The 18931-nt window shown below is 30.1% G+C and overlaps 1 protein-coding gene across 1 annotated transcript; it reads left to right on the plus strand.

Annotated features, from left to right (window-relative positions):
- Window positions 1-2302: 2302 nt before the first annotated feature.
- On the plus strand, window positions 2303-11217 carry LOC131640264 (NAC domain-containing protein 21/22-like). The gene is made up of 3 exons (XM_058910675.1): window positions 2303-2595; window positions 5222-5487; window positions 10464-11217. The coding sequence occupies exons 1-3, from the start codon at window positions 2427-2429 to the stop codon at window positions 10914-10916; spliced, it is 888 nt and encodes a 295-aa protein (XP_058766658.1). The 5' UTR covers window positions 2303-2426; the 3' UTR covers window positions 10917-11217.
- Window positions 11218-18931: the final 7714 nt, after the last annotated feature.

Below are 18931 nucleotides of genomic sequence, written 5' to 3' on the forward strand. Positions count from 1 at the left end.
CAAGATTAGTCGTGGAGGTCCGAGGTTATTTGTGTGAAGTCTTTATGTTGCTTTATGGCAAGTCGAGTTGGTGTCCATTGCTCTGATACGTAGCACTCGGGGGGGATTAGTTATTATTACTTGATTAATGTATTCCATGATGACACTTGTGTTAAGTTGAATAATAAAGATGTTTATAAGTTTAAGTTGTAAGTGGTGAATGAAGTTTTGTTCCGAATGCTATGTATCTTTATTAAATGCAATATAAGTATGTTTGTTTGGTTAAGTCGAATTGTGACATCCCATCTTTGATGAATAATTTTAAATGCACTCTGATTTTCGCTTATAATTGCGGGGTAGATTTGGGGTGTTACATACATGTTGCATCTTGTAGTATGTACAATCTTAGCGGATAAATATATATCAGGTATACATGGATGACAGATACATATCCCTGGTGGTTGACATTGTCAGTAGTGAATCGACATAGATTTTATTAGTTTGTTCAATATTTATTGTGGTTGACATTATTTTGGATTTGCAAAGATTTATTTGTAAATTATTTACACTTAATCTAAATATTACATCAGATGAAAATTAGCATCACATTATTGCGGGATGAACATAACTTAACATGTACATTGCTTGACATAACTTAAAAAGAAAATAACATGAACATAACTTAAACATTACTAGATGATTAAGTACGTTTCAACATCTTGATAATATCGTCGACATATTTTGCAACTGTCTCACACAACTCGATCTGATCCTTTGTTTCGTATCAATGATATCACTCCACATAACACTTAAATTTGCATCACTCTTAAACTAAAATTTGTTGAACTTCACTTTTTTTATTATCAATTGATAGTGAACGATATACGATCTTAATCATTATTTTGAGTAGCACAAGAGATTATCCAGTTTGAATTTCAGAACATCGAGAGGGATATTCTTTGTTAGCCTAACATCAATAAGAGGTTATACGTTGTTGCAATAGACAAATGTGAATGTCAAAATTAGGAGGCATATTTATACAAGTTTTAAACTTTTATGAACTACACAAAATTATAGGTGTATTCACAAACCTTCAAAAGAGTTACAATCATTTAGAAATGATTACTGAATTTTTAAGTGTGTAGGGAAATATGAGGTATACCAAATTTTTTTAACCATATAATAAATATTTTGATATGTACAACATATTTCAATTAATTAGATAAAAACCTATGTGCGGATAAAAATCTACCAGATTTTTTGGGACTGAAATAAAATTATACAAAATATGGTTAGTAAAAAAATGAGAGGAGTACTTTTTATATTATAAAAATATATTAGAGTGTCCGGTACAATTGAGATGATTCTAGATAAAAAAAATTTCAAATAATTATTGTATACTGCTTGCGTACTTTCAAAAACATTTATTAAAATTATACTTTAATTATATTTTAAATATAATAAATAAAATATTTTAAAAAAATTAATATTAATAAATTTAATTAGTACTATATTATAAAATCGATGAACATTGAGTAGGTATTTTTTGATTAAGATCATATTATTTGAAACAATTTTTTAAAAAATATTAAAATTTACCAATCTATAGAGGTTTTACTAATATAAAAAACATTAAAATTAAATTAACTATTTATATAAAATATAAAGAGAGTGCACTGACAGTGTAAACAAACTTTACACATACATCCAATCAAAATTGTTACACTTGTCATGTTGTATTAGTTTTTTTAATTGAAATTATGTTTTAATTGGATACATAATTGTGATTGGTTGACAGTGTAAAAATATTTTACACTGTCAGTGCATATCCCTTTTTCTCTTATATAAATATAATTAATTTTTTTAAGCACTTTAATTCTTTTTAAATAAAATAGAGTACACAAATCCCTAATTTAAGATGTATAATTAGAAGCCATGAATGAGAGACCATAGTTAATTGAAGTGAAAATTCAACAAGTCTTAAAACTTAAAACTTAGAAGGCATGAATGAGAGACCATAGTTAATTGTTAAGCAATCCAAGTTGAGTCCAAAAGCTTAAGAATGTTTTTTTAATATTAAAAAAAAAGGCTATTTAGTTATCTTTAGATAATCTCCTCAAAATAATGGAAGAAAAGACACATTTTAATAATAAAAAGTGAAAAAAAAGGAGCATTTTGGAGGGTTTGTATCTTTCTTACACATAGTTCTCCCCTTATTTGTTGAAAAAGGTTTCTTGTAACTTTGGTTTATCTTGAAACTTGCTACTATAACTAACCATTTTACACAAGCATAAACATATATTGTACTAGTAATTAAAATGTGAACCTCTCTTTATCTTCCTAACTATATATAAATACAAGGTACCAACCTTTCTGCCTACACCTTAATATTTCCAAACCTTCAATTATTATATACACATTATCCACACAAAAAATATTCATTCAACATGGGTTTGAGAGACATAGGAGCTTCACTTCCTCCTGGTTTTCGTTTTTATCCAAGTGATCAAGAATTGGTTTGTCACTATCTTTACAAAAAGATCACAAATCAACAAATTCTTAGCCATTCTTTGCTTGATATTGATCTTCACATATGTGAACCATGGCAACTTCCTGGTAAATTTTTTTATTCATTTTCTCAATCTCCTTCATATATACCTTCATCTTATTTATATAATTTTAATTTTTTTTTCATTAAATTTCTTGAAGATCTATTTTGTTTGTCATATGATCTTTTCCCTTTTGTTGTTTTCCTTTTGTTTGTGTCCTTGTTACAAGAAATAAAAAACATAAGTTATTGTTTCTTCATAAACCTTTATTGTGTTTGTGTTGTCTTCTCCTTCATGAATACTCTGAATCTCTATAGATAAATAAAATAATAAAAAAAAATTTAATTTTAATAATGAATTTATGTATAAGATACATGCTTCATTAATTGATCTAGATTTTCTCGTATAATTGTTTTTGCCTTTTGTATATAGTTGTCTTGTACTATAATACATTAATGAAGCTGCAAATTAATGATGTTTTTTGAGTTCAACTCTCTACACGGTTTCTTCTCTGTCTTTTTCCTTTTATCTCATCAATTTTCTTTTTCCAGTTTAAACGGATTTAAAAAGCATTCAATTTATGAAGATAATATTTATCCTCTTCTAGTAAAATACAAATTATATGACAACAAAGATTTACTTTATTTTAATTCAAATACATCAATACATTACATAAATTATATTATAAAAGATTCTTCTTTTTGCACTACTAACGAATCAAAATCTACCCTTTCAAAAAAAAAAAAAAAAAAAAAAAAAACGAATCAAAATCTACAATCACTATACACCATACAGTATTATTCTCATACCACAATATATATATACTCCCTCCGGTCTCAATTATAAGCAAACATTTAATTTTTAGATTCATTCAACAATCAATGTATTTAGTCTAATAATAGACTAAATACATTGATTGTTGAATGAATCTAAAAATTAAATTTTTGCTTATAAATGAGACCAGAGGGAGTATATATATATATATATATATATATATATATATATATATATATATATATATATATATATATATATGTATATGTATATGTGTGTATATATCCAATCATGGGTCAGAAATAAATAATTTTTTTTTTGGTTTATCAGTTGATTGTTTTGTGATTTAATTTTGTGAGTGGTTGGGGATATAAATGAATTCTGTTGAGATTTATTTTTAATGATATGTTTGAGAGTTCCTTCAATTTTACGTTTAAGATATATAAATTTTTGGCAACTATTATTATTTAATTGAACAAAGTTGACAAAGTAATACATTTTCATCAAGCAATCATAACTGTTGTCTTTAACAGAATTGTATTATTATACAAAAAAAAATTACGTGTATAAATAAATATACATACCCCTGAATTTTAACTTTGGTTGATATGACTCTCTATCTATATGATTATGACTAATTATCATTTACTATTTTTTTAGATATGTCACTGTTACTGTCTCCCCTCATGATTAAATATATGAAAAGTTAATTTTTATACACAAAAAGACCTATGTATGATTTTTTTTATCTAAAGATTAATTAGTTCTTGTTGATTTAAAGGTAAAATTATAAACCAACATTAATAGTATTTTTTTATTGTTTGGACTGAATTTTATTTTGTTTTATGAAATTATGAAGGCAAGTTCTTATGTTTGAGTCGGTTGTTTTAGAAAAATAAAAATTGTTTTAAATGAATATTAATACTGTTTTTTCTTTTTGAGATAGAAATATATTTTTTATTCAATTTTTTGTTTTTTAATCATTATTAATACATTACTTTCAAAGCATAATATTTTATTAATAATTAATAAAGATAATTTAATTAAGATATTACTATTTTATTCTTTATAATATAAAACTTTTCAAAAAAAAATCATTCTAGAATATATGGAGTCCTTTATTCTTTATTATAAATAAATTTTAAATTGAATAACTAATATATCTATTTTATATAAAGATTAGATACACTGGTAATTTAATTAATATGAAAAATCAAATTTTTTATAGTAATAAATGAATTGAATATGCTATAGTCAGAGTCGATTTTGAAGATGTTGAAAGTGGTTTACCGCAAGAGGCCTTTCACAATTAAGTTATAGATAAATAGATAAATAGAATATTTATTTATTTTGTCATAGATAAATTATTGCTAACTATAGTTTAAAGTGTAACAAACCTATATAAAACCTTCAAAAACTGGAGAAAACTTTGATTAGAATCATCTTAAATTTTTAAAGATTATGTATAAAAAATTCAATTTAATTACACTTTAACTATAACAAAATGAATAAAAATTCTATTTAGACGTATTTTAACTGTGAAAACATATAGAGAAAATCATTTAACTAGGATTTAATTACAATTTAATTGTAACAAAATTTTAAATCATATACAATACTCCACATTATACCTCAGTGTAATTTTAAAACTTGAAAAATTACTAGAACTCAACTGTGGTTGATGTCATGAAACACGATGTTGGTGTCATCTTTGTCTGGCAAAATTTGGAAACCTGAAAAAAATCGATGTCATAATGATCAAGATGACATGTGATTCAAACACAATTATTACTTCTAAAAATGAATTACTACTATTATACTACCTCACCTTATAGTCACGTGCTGTCAATATACAGTTATTGGAATTTATTTATTACACTGAAACTGACCCATCACGTGGTTGATATATATGCATGCAGAGGTGGCAAAGCTTAATGCAAATGAATGGTACTTTTTTAGCTTTCGAGACCGTAAATATGCTACTGGATTTAGAACAAACAGAGCAACTATATCTGGCTATTGGAAAGCAACTGGGAAAGATCGTGTTGTGTTGGATCCAATGAGTGAAGAGGTTGTAGGGATGAGGAAGACATTGGTTTTCTATAGGAATAGAGCTCCAAATGGAATCAAGACAGGATGGATTATGCATGAGTTTAGGTTGGAGACACCACACATGCCTCCTAAGGTTTGTTTTCTATCATATCTATCAATCTAACCTTGTTTTTTCTTAATGTCGCCAAGATGTCGTGAATTTGAACATGCGCCTCTGTATGTGATGTCTCGGTATAACTACTATTTGAATTGATTTAACGGAATATCTTAAAATAATTTCTACATTTAATATCTCTATATAACTACTAATTAAATTGTCTTAACGTCTTAACAGATCAATTTAAAAAAAGAACATTTATAAAGTTTCACATTGATTACGTAGAACTAAAAATATTCTATAAATGTTAAAACAAAGAATTTTTAAAATTTTAATGGTACTAAGTACGACATTGGATTTTTTATTTATTTATAATATTGGTTATGCAATTGGATATGCACGAGATACATTTAAGGGACATTTTATATGTTAGGTGATGTTATATTCTAATGTCCAATTTGACTCATGCATATCTAAATTGAGAGGGAGGTTTATGCATACATAATATAAATTGGGTTCATGGCTAGAGCGTGGAGAGTTGTGTCCTGATATTCAAGTAATAAAATTATTTAACATATGTACGTAATGGGGTATGGTGAATAGAATAGGTAACTTAAATAAAAATTAATAAGTGAAGAAAACTGCATAAAGTAATAAAATATTTAATTTATTGTATGTATAGAGAGAAAAAATATATAAAAACAATGTATGAAAAGCTTGTATTAACACCATTATTTTAAAGGTAAATTCTTAATTCTCATGAGTTTTAGCTGGATATAAGTATTTTTAACCAAAATTTATTTAATTTATTTTAAAATAAACTAATATAAAAAATAATATGCTGTTCAATGATTAGATGGATAATAGGTATCGGACTGTCCACCTTTTTTTAATATGGTCGGAAAAGTAACAAAGAGCATAAGAATGCTCAGAAAAATATAACTATCAAACCAAACATCTAGGGGGAACAAAAAGTGGCCCAAAAAATTCTGAAGCCTATCCTAATCCTCATACTAAAATAGATCTATGGAGAGAGCAAACTGAAAGAATGATGGCAAGAACACCTACACAAAACCAAAAATAAAGGCCATATAGCCACCCACTAAACCCAAACCTACTAGCCACTTAAGTGGGCCTCTCTCCCAATTTACAAGAGACATGAAAAAATCAATCAGAAGCATGTACATGAATCCACTTCCATGTTAAACTAATAATCATAGACACCCATTATTAACTTCAAGCTTTCCCTACCAAAAATAACTTTGTTCCACATGTTCTAAATAATCATGACCATAGAATGTTAGATCGAGATCGAGCCCAAAGACGCCTGTTTTTCAATACTAAAACTCTGAAACATCTGGAAAAAACCCTTATAATCGAGTGTGTTGAGGCCTCAGCTGCTCAATCTACTTAAAAAAGCTACACCATATGGAAGAAGCAATCTCACACAAAACAAAAAGATGGTTCACCGCTTCGCACCTTAGAAGATTCTGCAATGTCGAAAGCCTATTTTGAATGAGCTGCCAAGAGAACACCACTGCTTTAGATGACACTCAATTATCTTCCAAATCCTAGATAACCATAACACCATACTCTCAAACTTATCTTCCTTGGCCTCAAACAAAGCGAAAAGGTTATTATAACTAGAACTAACCGAGAAACCCCTAACTTGGTATAGCTTTCACACTCATGTGTAACCTCGACCATGGTTAACAACCCTCTGGAAAAGAGCAAGCAACCCATCAAGAAGCTCATCCTCCTCCAAGACAAAGAGGATTCACTTCCACCAAAAATTCTAAACCCTAACATCCCTTTCCCAAGCACCCAAGGAACTCACAACATGAGACTTTTACTCCGAGATAAGAAAAAACATCTCGTAGGAAACACGTGTAAGGATAGTCCCCACCTAGACATCATGCCACAACTTTGTCTTCTAGCGGATACCCTAGAAAAGAAACACTTTCCACCAATGAGACACCCTCTGAAGGCGCCCCACCAATCCTTCAAAGAACCAAACCCCCGAGGCCCATACATTTTCTTACTAATTTCTCTCTAGAGCAAAGACAAATCCAAAAGAACTCTCCACTTTCACTTACATAACAAAGCAAGATTAACAAAGATCATTCACTCCCAATCCACCTGCCATTTTTGGCTTTACACATATCATCCCACTTCACCTAATACTTTCTATAGAACCCCCACCCTCCCTAAAGAAATTGCCTTTGCAAACTAACCAACTTATTCCACATTAATTAACATTGGCATCTTTATAAAAGACAGTAAGAACACAAGCAATGTGAGTTACATCTTTTATACATTCAATATTTTATTGATTTATAGGTGATGTGTGACTTACCACTCACACTAGATTCCAACAATATAGTCCTCACCAAGTCGGACCATTTTAACACTAACACTTGAATTCAACAATCTCTCTTGCAAATGTGAGCCTGCCATCTGCTATAGTCCCACCAAGACGAACCACTTTACCACCCACACTTGAATTCAACAACCTCTCTTGCGAATATGAGCCTCTAACTTGCTATAGTACCACTAAGCTAACCCACTTTACCAATCACACTTAAATTCAACAATATCTCCCTTGAAAATGTGGGCCTCTCACCTATTATAGTCCCAAATAAGATGAGCAAATTTACCACTAACACTTGAATTCAACAATCTCCTTTTTGAATATGAGCCTCCAACCTACTATAATCCCAGTAAGTCGGATCCCTTTATCACTCACACTTGAATTTATCAATCTCCATTACAAATGTGAGCTTCTCACCTGCTATAGTCTCCACCAAGCGGATCAACTCTACCATTCATACTTGAATCCAACATACTTTCTTGTAAATCTGAGTCTCCCATCTGCTATAAGGACGCCAAGTTTATAACCAATTTTCCATTCACACTTGAATTCAACAATCTCCCTTATAAATGTGAGTCTCTCACCTCTTATAATCCCACAAATTGAATATAATATATGATATCATTTGTTGGAGAATTCAGAGGAAGAAAGGGCAACAATGTAACCAATGCTCTAAGATCAAAAGTCAAAGAGATACAACATCTCAATCCAAAGTCTTAAAACATTATGTATATCAAAAATATTTTTATAAATATAATATTTTATCCATTTATAGATAATGTGAGATTTAATTACTCATATTTAAACTGACAATTTCAACCACTAGTGTGAGTTTTCACTTCCTATAATAAAATTCAATGCATAATTTATATGAGTTATCTCTCTTTATATATCAAACATTTCCTCATTTATGAGTGGTGTGTGACCTGATCACTTATAATTAACCTAACAATGTCTTTCACAAATAAGTTTACACCTCCTACAGCATAATCCAACTAAAATTCAGAATACTCAATTCTTATATAGCCAAGTTTTTTTTTTTCATTTATAGGTGTTAGGAGATTTATTCCTCGCATTTAGACTCAAATATAAAAGTTGGAAAAAGAACTTTTCAAAGCATAAAATCTACGAAATTTGATTCATTTAATAAATTATGAGTGATAGGGGTAGCTTGTGGCCGAGACAACGAGGATAGAGTGATATAAGAATATTATGAGTTGTAGTTAATGTCAATAACAAAAATAACAACTAATTAACATTTGTCATTTTAAAAAGATACGTTATTTTATAATAGCCTCTTTGTCACAAACTATAATCACTCATCGACAAATGTCTCTAAATATATATTATATTTTATATTATAGTTTAAATTTATTTTATTTATTTTCCAATTAGAATTTTGACTCATATTATTATTATTTTTAGAATATAAAAAAATCAATATTAAACACAACAGTAAATAAAATTAGTTTCATTCACACACTACCAAATTTTTATAGAAGGAGTATTTATATTTATATATAGAAAAGGTATAAAATTAATTTATGCAATGTGATTAGGTAAAGTAGTGGGGAATATATATGTATCTCACTACTATACATTGTAGGATATGATATGACCAAACAAGTTATAGCATATATTCTCCCAAAAATGGACATGACATATTTTCCGAATTTTCTGTTCACTATATAAATAGCATAATCTAGACTTAACCCACTTTGCCATTAGAATGAGAGAGGGATAGAATTAACCCTGCTTGTTAATTAAGACGAATTGGCTTAAGGTATAGTAAAACAAATAGTTTAGAAGTTCGTTTTTGAAAGATTCTGAAGTGAAATATTTTGTAAAGTTGCATCTATATTTTTGAAATGAGTTTGACATTTTATAAAAAATAAAATAAAACTAATATACTATAGCATATAAAATTATATATTTTTTTAAAATTTTAAAATTATCAAACACATTTTAATATATAAACATAATCTTCTAAAGTCTACACTTTCAAAATTATCTGAAAACCAACTTTCAAACATATTCTAAGTTTAAGAGTTTAGAGGGAAAGGGAGAGGAGGGATTTAAAAAAATAGAAGGATCGAGTGAAAATTATTGAATAATTTTGGTTGGGAGAATTTGCTTTTATTCATAACAGCGAAAATTCCCTAATATGGGAAATTCAACATTTATATATTGAAGAAGAGCTTTGGAGGGTTTACATAAATTTTTAAAATATCTTTTATGTTGTTAAAGTATTTGAAAAATTAAAAATATAAACACTCTTTTATCATTCTATAAATAATCTTTTTTTTTTAAATGTCAAATATTTTTTTATAAATTTATTTTCGGAAGTCTTTTCCTCCCCTCCCCTCCAAACTTCCCGTTAAAAAGATAACAATAGTCTTTTTCAATTTAATTTGTATGTTTAAATCAAAATTTGAAAATACAGGGTGAGTGTAGTAATTCTTCTGGTATGGAATAGTTGAATTAAATAAATATAGATTTTATTCTAAAATTCAATCTTAAGTGCTGGTAAAAAAAAATTGATGAGTGTATTCTTAGTTTGAAGATAAAGTTGATTTACAAGTATATTTTCTTGTTGAGGTGTATTTATGTTAATTAGGTCAATCTTTTGTTGATATAACAGGAGGACTGGGTATTGTGTAGAGTCTTTCACAAAAGCAAAGAAGACAACAATTCAAAACTGAACACACAAGAATTCATATATGAGACAACACCTCCATCCCTAACATTGATGTCATCATCTCCAACAAATTACCAAACCATCCCTACTGGCTATAACAGAATTGATTCTTTTTCTTCCTCCATGACAACACTTCATCATTTAAATCCAAACCAAAACAATAATTCTTCCATCATCAATAATCTCTTTCAATATTCTCCTCATACAAATAATAATAATAATCATAGTACCATTACTCAAATTAGTTCCAAATGTGATGATGAATATGGATTCTTGTGGAACATGGATTTGGAAGAAAATAGCTTAGAAGATGGTGTGGCTTCAAACATGGACGCAATAAGATTCGAGGTTGATAATAATAATACTACTACTAATAATAATATGGTTTTACTATAAGGATGTGTTATAGTATATGTACATTTATAAGGTTCTTTATTATCTCATAAATTATTTAAAAAATATTCATTTATTTATGAATGTATGTATGTATTTATGGTGTTTGGCTTGAAGAGGCAAAGACACACGCTGGATTGGGATTTGATGTTTCAAGATTGGTTATATTTATGTAATAAGAGGATAATATATAGTGTGGCCAATTAGGTTTTCCTAAGTATATTATTTCTGTAAGTCAATAATAATATCATTTGTATTGTCGAATATTTACAATAGTAAATGTTTATATATTGTGTTATTTTCATCATTATTTCATTGCCTAAAATAAAGCATTATTCCATTCGGTACAGTAGTCATAAATATGTGCATGAAGTAGCAGGGACAGGCATGTTGTAAGATCCCCTTGTGAGACTAAAATTTCACATGGCAAGTGAGTTGTTTAGATTATTATTTATGGCAAAAAGTTGAAACAGTTTTACAACCATGAGTTAGCGCTACTACAAAACGCCATACAACAACGTCAAGGTTACAACAGATTCATATACACTGTTGTAATAGGTTAAAATTTTTGAATCCAGTGAATATTAGAAGTATAAACAGTTATTTAATGACGGTTTCCCTAACAAATTATGTGTAGCAAGCTTCGATTTCCAGCAATTACTTTTTATTTTTTAGAGTACATTATGCGTGTGTCACTTAAGTTCATTATTTAAAACATAAATTGAAAATGATTTAATAACGGTGGACTCAACCAACCGTTGTTAGAGGACTTAAATTTCCACTACAGTTGCGTTGTCCAACCGCAATTAAAGGGTTTTCTGATAAATTAAAACTAAACTTATTCATTTCTTTCATAAGACGCCTTAGGCGAACAAGCGAACCAGAGACGACAGCAGTGGCGTAAGATTCATTTGTAGCTCAAATCTTCACCCTCTTCATTCATTTGAATCGCAAATCTTCAACATCTTCATTCCTTGTGTGCATAAGATTCTTTAGCTTCGAAGTACACTACTCTTCATCTTCGGGTTTCATTCCTTTTTTCTAGGTTTATGTTGCTTTCTTCATATTTCGTTCATGTTGTATATGCTCAAGTCAATATGAGAGTACATGTTTCATATGCTTTAGGTTTAGATTTGCATATGCATATGCTTTAGTTTTTGGATTAGATTTTGGTGTGGCATTCACATTATTATTTGTGTATAAATTTCAAAAATTGTTATGGTCCGATTTATGAGAAAAGAGTTCTATGAATTCCTTGAATACGCTGATAAAAATCTTCCTGACAATAAAGGTATCACTACAAGAAAATTAGGATTTTACGACACAAAAACTACGACAGTTACTTGATAGCCATCGTGATTCGCATATAGAGACAATTGTTACGACGGTTAACACAACTGTCTTTGTTTTTTTTTAAATTAATAAAAACTTGCGATGGTTATCAATAAACCGCCCTAAATGAAAGTCTACGAAGATCAAATAACCGTCCTAAAACAGTTATCACGACGGTATATCAACAGTCGCCCCTACACATTATATCCACGGCCGTGAACCAACTGTCGCGCCCCTAAAATCCATCAAAGGTCACGATGGTATTATTCTTATGCGAAAACAAAACAACAAAAATATAATAAAAAATGTTTTTTGTTTAATTTGGTAAAGTAGAATTAGAATAAAGTAATAGATAGAGTAGTGACGAACCCCAAACCCACTCTATTCCAGAAATTTCATGTCCATCTTTCCCTCATAACCCCAAGCGACATCTTCATATTCTTCCTCTTCGCCAAATCCTAACCCTAATTCACAACATAGAATTTCAAATATTGCGTCTTCTCTTTCCCCTCAACTCAACCATGCTCTCGAATCTCTTCGGATCTTTGATTATCACTAATACCCTAACATTTCTCTGTTATTGACCGCTAGGGTTTGCCGCCTCTCACTTCACTGCAGTTGTTTACGTTCGTTCAATTCTCCAACTTCACTTCACTTCCGTTCGCGTCTCCATCGTGTTAGACATCTCCATTATCAAAAATCAAGGTAGGGACTATGGTTCTTCAATTCCAAAATTGGGAAAAAAATATGTCTCTTTTCATGTATCTTTTTATATTGTTATGTGTTTGTTAAGTAATTGCATTTTAGTTCAACTTTATGGGTTGTTTATGCTGTTGGGGTACTTTAAATTAAAATTTTAAGTAATTGAATTTTAGTTGAACTTTGAATTTTGTTGACTGGTGTTGGTTGCTTTCAAAACATGGATAGGAATAGAAGTCATTTTCCTTAGAGGACAGGAAAATTATTGTGAAATTTAGCAAGTCTAATAATAAGCCAATGAATTTCTTGTAATAATCATTTTGTATACAGTTACTTGTAGAATTAATTATTTTGTCTATAGTTACTTGCATAACTAATTAGTTGTGCCACTGAGTATGAATTATACTATCAATTAGTATAAATAAGCTTTAGGACACATTTTATTTGAAATTTTATGCCACTGTTTGTGAATTTTTACTTGAAATAATCATTTATTATAATTGATTGGTTTATGAATGGTTATTGTCTCATGAATAGTGATTATTATTGATATAAAATTTTACAAATAAAATTTTATCTCACTCTTTGTCGTCATCAAATTTGATTTATCAACAAGCTTTTAGGTTGTTATATTTTTTTTCTTTATTTAGTTCAATGTCAAAAACTAATGTTTGTATTCAAGAAAGAAAAAATGAAGGTTATAGATATTCTGGTAAAAGATGTGAATTTTTGTTGTTATACTGTTTTTTTTTTATAAATTCATCATTTAGCAGGGGTTATAACCCCACGTAGGTTGTTTTAAACCACCACAATTAGCATTAGAAATGAAACAACAAATTAAATTCACGGCGGTTTGAACCGTCACAATCTACAATGAAAACAAAATCAAACAGAAATTCACGACGGTTTGAACCGTCGCAATCAACAATTAAAACAAAAATCAAATGGAAATTCACGACGGATCGTAACTGTCATAATATTCAGTTTACGTAAGTTCCTTACCTATCGTGAGTAAGAGCGGCGGATCGTCACGAAACAGTCTGGGGACACACGTTTCTGCGATAATACAACAACCGTTGTACATAGTAAATTGTGGCAGTTTTAACCCTCGTAATCTGCCAAAATAACCGTTGCAATCTTTCAATTTTCTTGAAGTGTATCTTTTATTGACCTTGTATTGTTTGCACGAATATAAATAAAGGTACAAAGGAAGAAATATTTCATCACCTTTGTTGTGATGGTATATGTCAAAATTATATAATGTGGACGTGGCATGGTGAGGTTGATAAAGAGGGAAGTCGGGCTTCACAAAGTCAAATAGTGGATGAAGATGAATATATGGATGATCGACTAGAGGATATGTTCCGTGATATTGCGGAATCTTCTTTCAAGAATGCTCATATTTATGATACTTTATGTAGTGATAAAGACACCCCATTATATAAGGGATGCACAATTTTACACGATTGTCGGCGGTGTTAAATTTGTTTAATTTGAAGGGGAAAAATGGATGGTTGGATAAAAGTTTCACGGAATTACTTGATTTGCTAAAGCAAATGTTACCAGAAGATAACAAATAGTCGGATCGTTGCTATGTGGCCAAGAATATATTGTGTCCAATGGTTTGGAGTATATCAAAATACATGCTTACCCTAATGATTGCATATTATATAGGAAAGAGTGTGAAGACTTGTATCAATGTCTGAAATATGGTGTGTCGCGTTGAGCCAACAAACCTTAGGCTTGGACTTTACACCGATAGAATGAACCCCTTTGTTAATCTCAGCAATAATCATTCTTCATGGCCTATTCTTCTCACTATTTACAACCTATCTCCTTGGTTGTGCATGAAGCGCAAATATACATTGTTAAGTATGATGATTTTTGGACCATTACAACCTGGTAAAGACATAAATGTTTATCTAAGTTCATTAATTGAAGATTTACGACTCTTGTGGGATGAAGGCGTTGAAATTGATGATGCATATTCTGAGGAAAAATTTAAGATGCGACGTTAATTGTGTTATTTAATAAATTAACACAAATATAATTTATTTGATTAAATATTATTTAACTAAATAAATCAGAATTGAAATTTAATTAAATTAAATATGATTTAATATAATTAATATTTTATTTTATTTAATTAAAATATTTTAATTAAATATAATAATATTTTATTTTTATAAAATAGTTTAATTAAGATTGGGCTTCTTTTGGAAAAGTCCAAAATAAAAGTACTAAGATTTTATTCGCTCTCTATAAATAGAAGAACTTTTTCCTCTATCAATCTTAATTGTCAATTTTTTCAGAAGACAGCTAACACCGCGTTCCATTTTATACTTGTGTAGACTACGTACGTAGAGACATCAGTATCTTCTTTCGTTCGCGATTAAATATAAATCACGCTTCAAGAGGTGTTTTTTGAATCCTTATTTTGATGTTTGACTTATGATTAATGATTTAATCAAGATTCATTCATCAGGATTGTCCCACTAAGTGGATCAAAGTTTTGAAAAGCCCTATTAAATTTCCTTCACATAATAACTTGTAGGCATGATATATTCCATAAGAGCTTTACCCACCATAATTTTTGCAAAGAATCCAAAGTATGTATCAGAAAAACTCCTATTAGACTTGGAATTCAAGATTTTCACACGCATTAAAAATCTAGAGTTTGAAGATCTTTCAAGCAATGATGTATTTATCTTTTTCAGCAATTGATATAAACATATTGTGTTTTCTCATTAAGGATCTCTTCTACATCAAAATATTAAGGTTCATTATAAGACACATTAACCCCAAATTCATCACCAATCATATAATTTATTAGATTAAATTGTTTCTCATCTTCCATATATGATTGACTACTTGAAGCATGTGTGTTAATCTTTGGTTCAATATTTGATAGTTATTCTCCATTAGTTGTCAAAACCCAATGATTTTCCATAAACCTATTCTCTCTCTCTCTCTCTCTCTCTCTCTCTAAGTTGTTTCACTTCTTTGGGGCCACTAATGATATGGTTACAACTAAAACTTTAAGACGAACACTGTACTCCTCCTTTGCTTCAACAATATTCTTGGGAAAATCCAAATGTGATAAACCATTTACCTCATTCCTTATAATATGGTTTCAACCTTGTTAGTTCTGTATTTTTAGGATTGGCAGAATTTTGTAAAACAAATAATAGCAGCATGTATGAAAGGAAAGGTAGGACAAATATGCTACTTAAACAGGTACAAAAGATGTCCTACAAGATGTCGTAACATGTTAGGTTGAATTCTTTCAACATTTGGAACAACATGTCATATAAAGAAGCACAAGACATCACGCCTGCTGAGTTGGAAGATTCAGTCTGTTTTAAATGATGCAGAATATTCAGAGAATAATATGCAAATTTATAAAGGCGCAAAATTAAAGGCCGAGAGAATCAAGAGGAATATTGAAGACTTTCTATAATTGGAAACAATTAAGAAAGATTTGGTTGAAGACCTATTTTCTAGCAGAAGATGTTACTGATTTATAATAGAAAATATGTTGCAATTAGAAGCCCAAGTCCAGTTAGGAATAAGTTATAAATAGAAGCATTGTAACCTTGATAAAGTAAGACAATCGAGTATTAAAAGATGTAATTATTAGGGTTTGTCAAGGTAAACCTCCCGGGTTGTGGGAAGATTACCATGTGTACCTTGAAGCCTGTAGGTAAGAGGTGTAGTGTTCTTGAAGGAAGTTTTTAAGTAAATTCAAGATAGAAGTTTGAAGAATGTAATCAATAGAAGGAGAGTGCTAAGTCGTTGATACAGTTCCTGGGATTGGAAACTGTTCAACACCATTGTGGTGGTTGGGAGTGAGCAGAGGTTCTCTTGTCTTAGATGGGGATCTAAGATAAAGATTGCATTGGGCAGTGACTAGGTAAACTGGAGGTTGTTTATCTGTAAACCGGAGGTTGTTTATATAAAATAGTACTACTTATATTGGATCTTCTTCCTGGCTTGGTATGCCCCCAGAGTAGGCGTGTTTGTCACCGAATTGGGTAAACAATTACTTGTGTTGTTTTTTGTTCTTCAGTCTGCTATGTTTATACCTTGCTGCGCTAAATGTTGGATCAAATGTCTTAACATGTCTTATGACATCTGAAGTCTGACCTACCAGAATTTCAAACTTCCTTCTTCCTAGATACGTTATATCGAGCACCCAATTGCAAATATGCGGGGAAGAAAGATTATTGTGTGTTTTGAAACTGCATGTCCCTAATACATTCAGGGGGAGAACCACAATACACTTATTTTGTTCTTTATCTTATCGCTTTAGTGTTTTGTTTATTGAGTCTCGATCTATTTTTATCATGTGTAAATCAATTGTTGTATTTAAGTTTGATCATTATACGTTTAGTCAATTGCGTGATTCAGTGGAATAAGAACCATATGTGTGTTATTGGTTTAAGTTAGTTGGAATCAGGATGCTCTGTGATTCGAGTAAAAAATTGTACCTGATTCAAATCTGACAACTCTGATTCACCTCTTCTTCATTTTATTCAAATCAGACATTACATCTGACTCAAATCAGTCCAGTTTTCACATTTCTCATTTTGGCTCTATATAAATTGATTTGAATCATACTTTTCACTTGATTTAAATCACATGCCTTCTGACTCGAATCATACTTTGTACTTGATTCGAATCAGACGAGAAATGGGTAAAAATCTTTATATTTTCTTATTCCACTTCACTGACTCATTTTACTAAAATCATGAGATGTTCTTGACTCGAATCTAACTAACTGTTTCCATCCACTTTTATATTTAATCTCAAGCATATATAAATTCATTTTGTCATCTCATTTCTAAAAGACATCTTTAGCAAGTTTCATAATTTTCATTATGATTTTTGTGAAATCAAAACCCTCTTGTTTTTTAAAGTTCAAAAACTCTTGCAAACAAATTTCTTTCATCTTCAACCTCTAGTTTTGATTTCAGGTCTTGATGAGAGATTTGTAATTGATCGATGGAGAAGATGTCTTGAAACTAATTGTTCTTGAAGGTTTGGTTAAGATTTTGAGGAAGCTTGCTAGATTGAGGTCGTTGTCATTGGTGCTAACAAAATATATTGCAAAGAAGGGGTTCTTCTCTCCAAGTGACCTTAGTAATGACTATGTGGAAGGCTACGAACAAGGTGGAGTTCTTCTCAAATCCTTAAGATCATCGCTCAAGAAAGTGGTGGGATCAAGGGGTGATTTCCACACACGAAGACGGTGAGCAGATTGGTGAAGCTTGAAGATTCAAGAAGCGTGAATCAAGTGAAGATTGCACAAGAGGGTTTGGCATGACGTTGTATACAAGTCAAGATCTAGTTAGTAGATTTATTTTTCTCAACGTTGTTATGGACTAGTGATTGTATAAACTCTTGCAATATTTGTCAAAATAAAAAGGAATAAAATAGGTTCCAATCGGAAACCATTGAAGAGTGGAGTAGGCAAAACGAGAACAAACGCCAAACCACTTTATATCTCGGTGTACTCTCTCTCTCTCTCTCTCTCTCTCTCTCTCTCACACACACACACACACACTTTTGTATTTAATTTTCGTAGGATATTGCATGGTTAGGTTTTTAATTCTTAGCATAGTTTATCGCTTATTCAATTGGTAGCAATTTATGTAAGGTTAAATTTTGTTAGAATCGGTGCCTAATTGAGCTAGTGGTGATTAAATTTTGAAAAACTATTAAGGTTAGAATCCATTGATATTGAATAGTTGTATAAACACAACTGAATCGATTAATTACCCTTTGCGTGCTATAATAAACCATCGTTGGTATTTGTGAATTGAATAAGTGTTAACGTGATCAAATTCCAATAAAAGTACAATCTTTCAATTTTTGTTTCAAACCTTTCGCGTGCACTTTTTTAAAACCTCTAATAATTCATTTTGAAGAATTGGTCTAATAAATATTTTAAATGTTCTATTCTCCCCCCTCTAAACAGTTTCATT

Source organism: Vicia villosa, unplaced genomic scaffold (assembly GCF_029867415.1).
Source record: "Vicia villosa cultivar HV-30 ecotype Madison, WI unplaced genomic scaffold, Vvil1.0 ctg.003020F_1_1, whole genome shotgun sequence".
In the NCBI taxonomy this organism is placed as follows: Eukaryota; Viridiplantae; Streptophyta; class Magnoliopsida; order Fabales; family Fabaceae; genus Vicia; species Vicia villosa.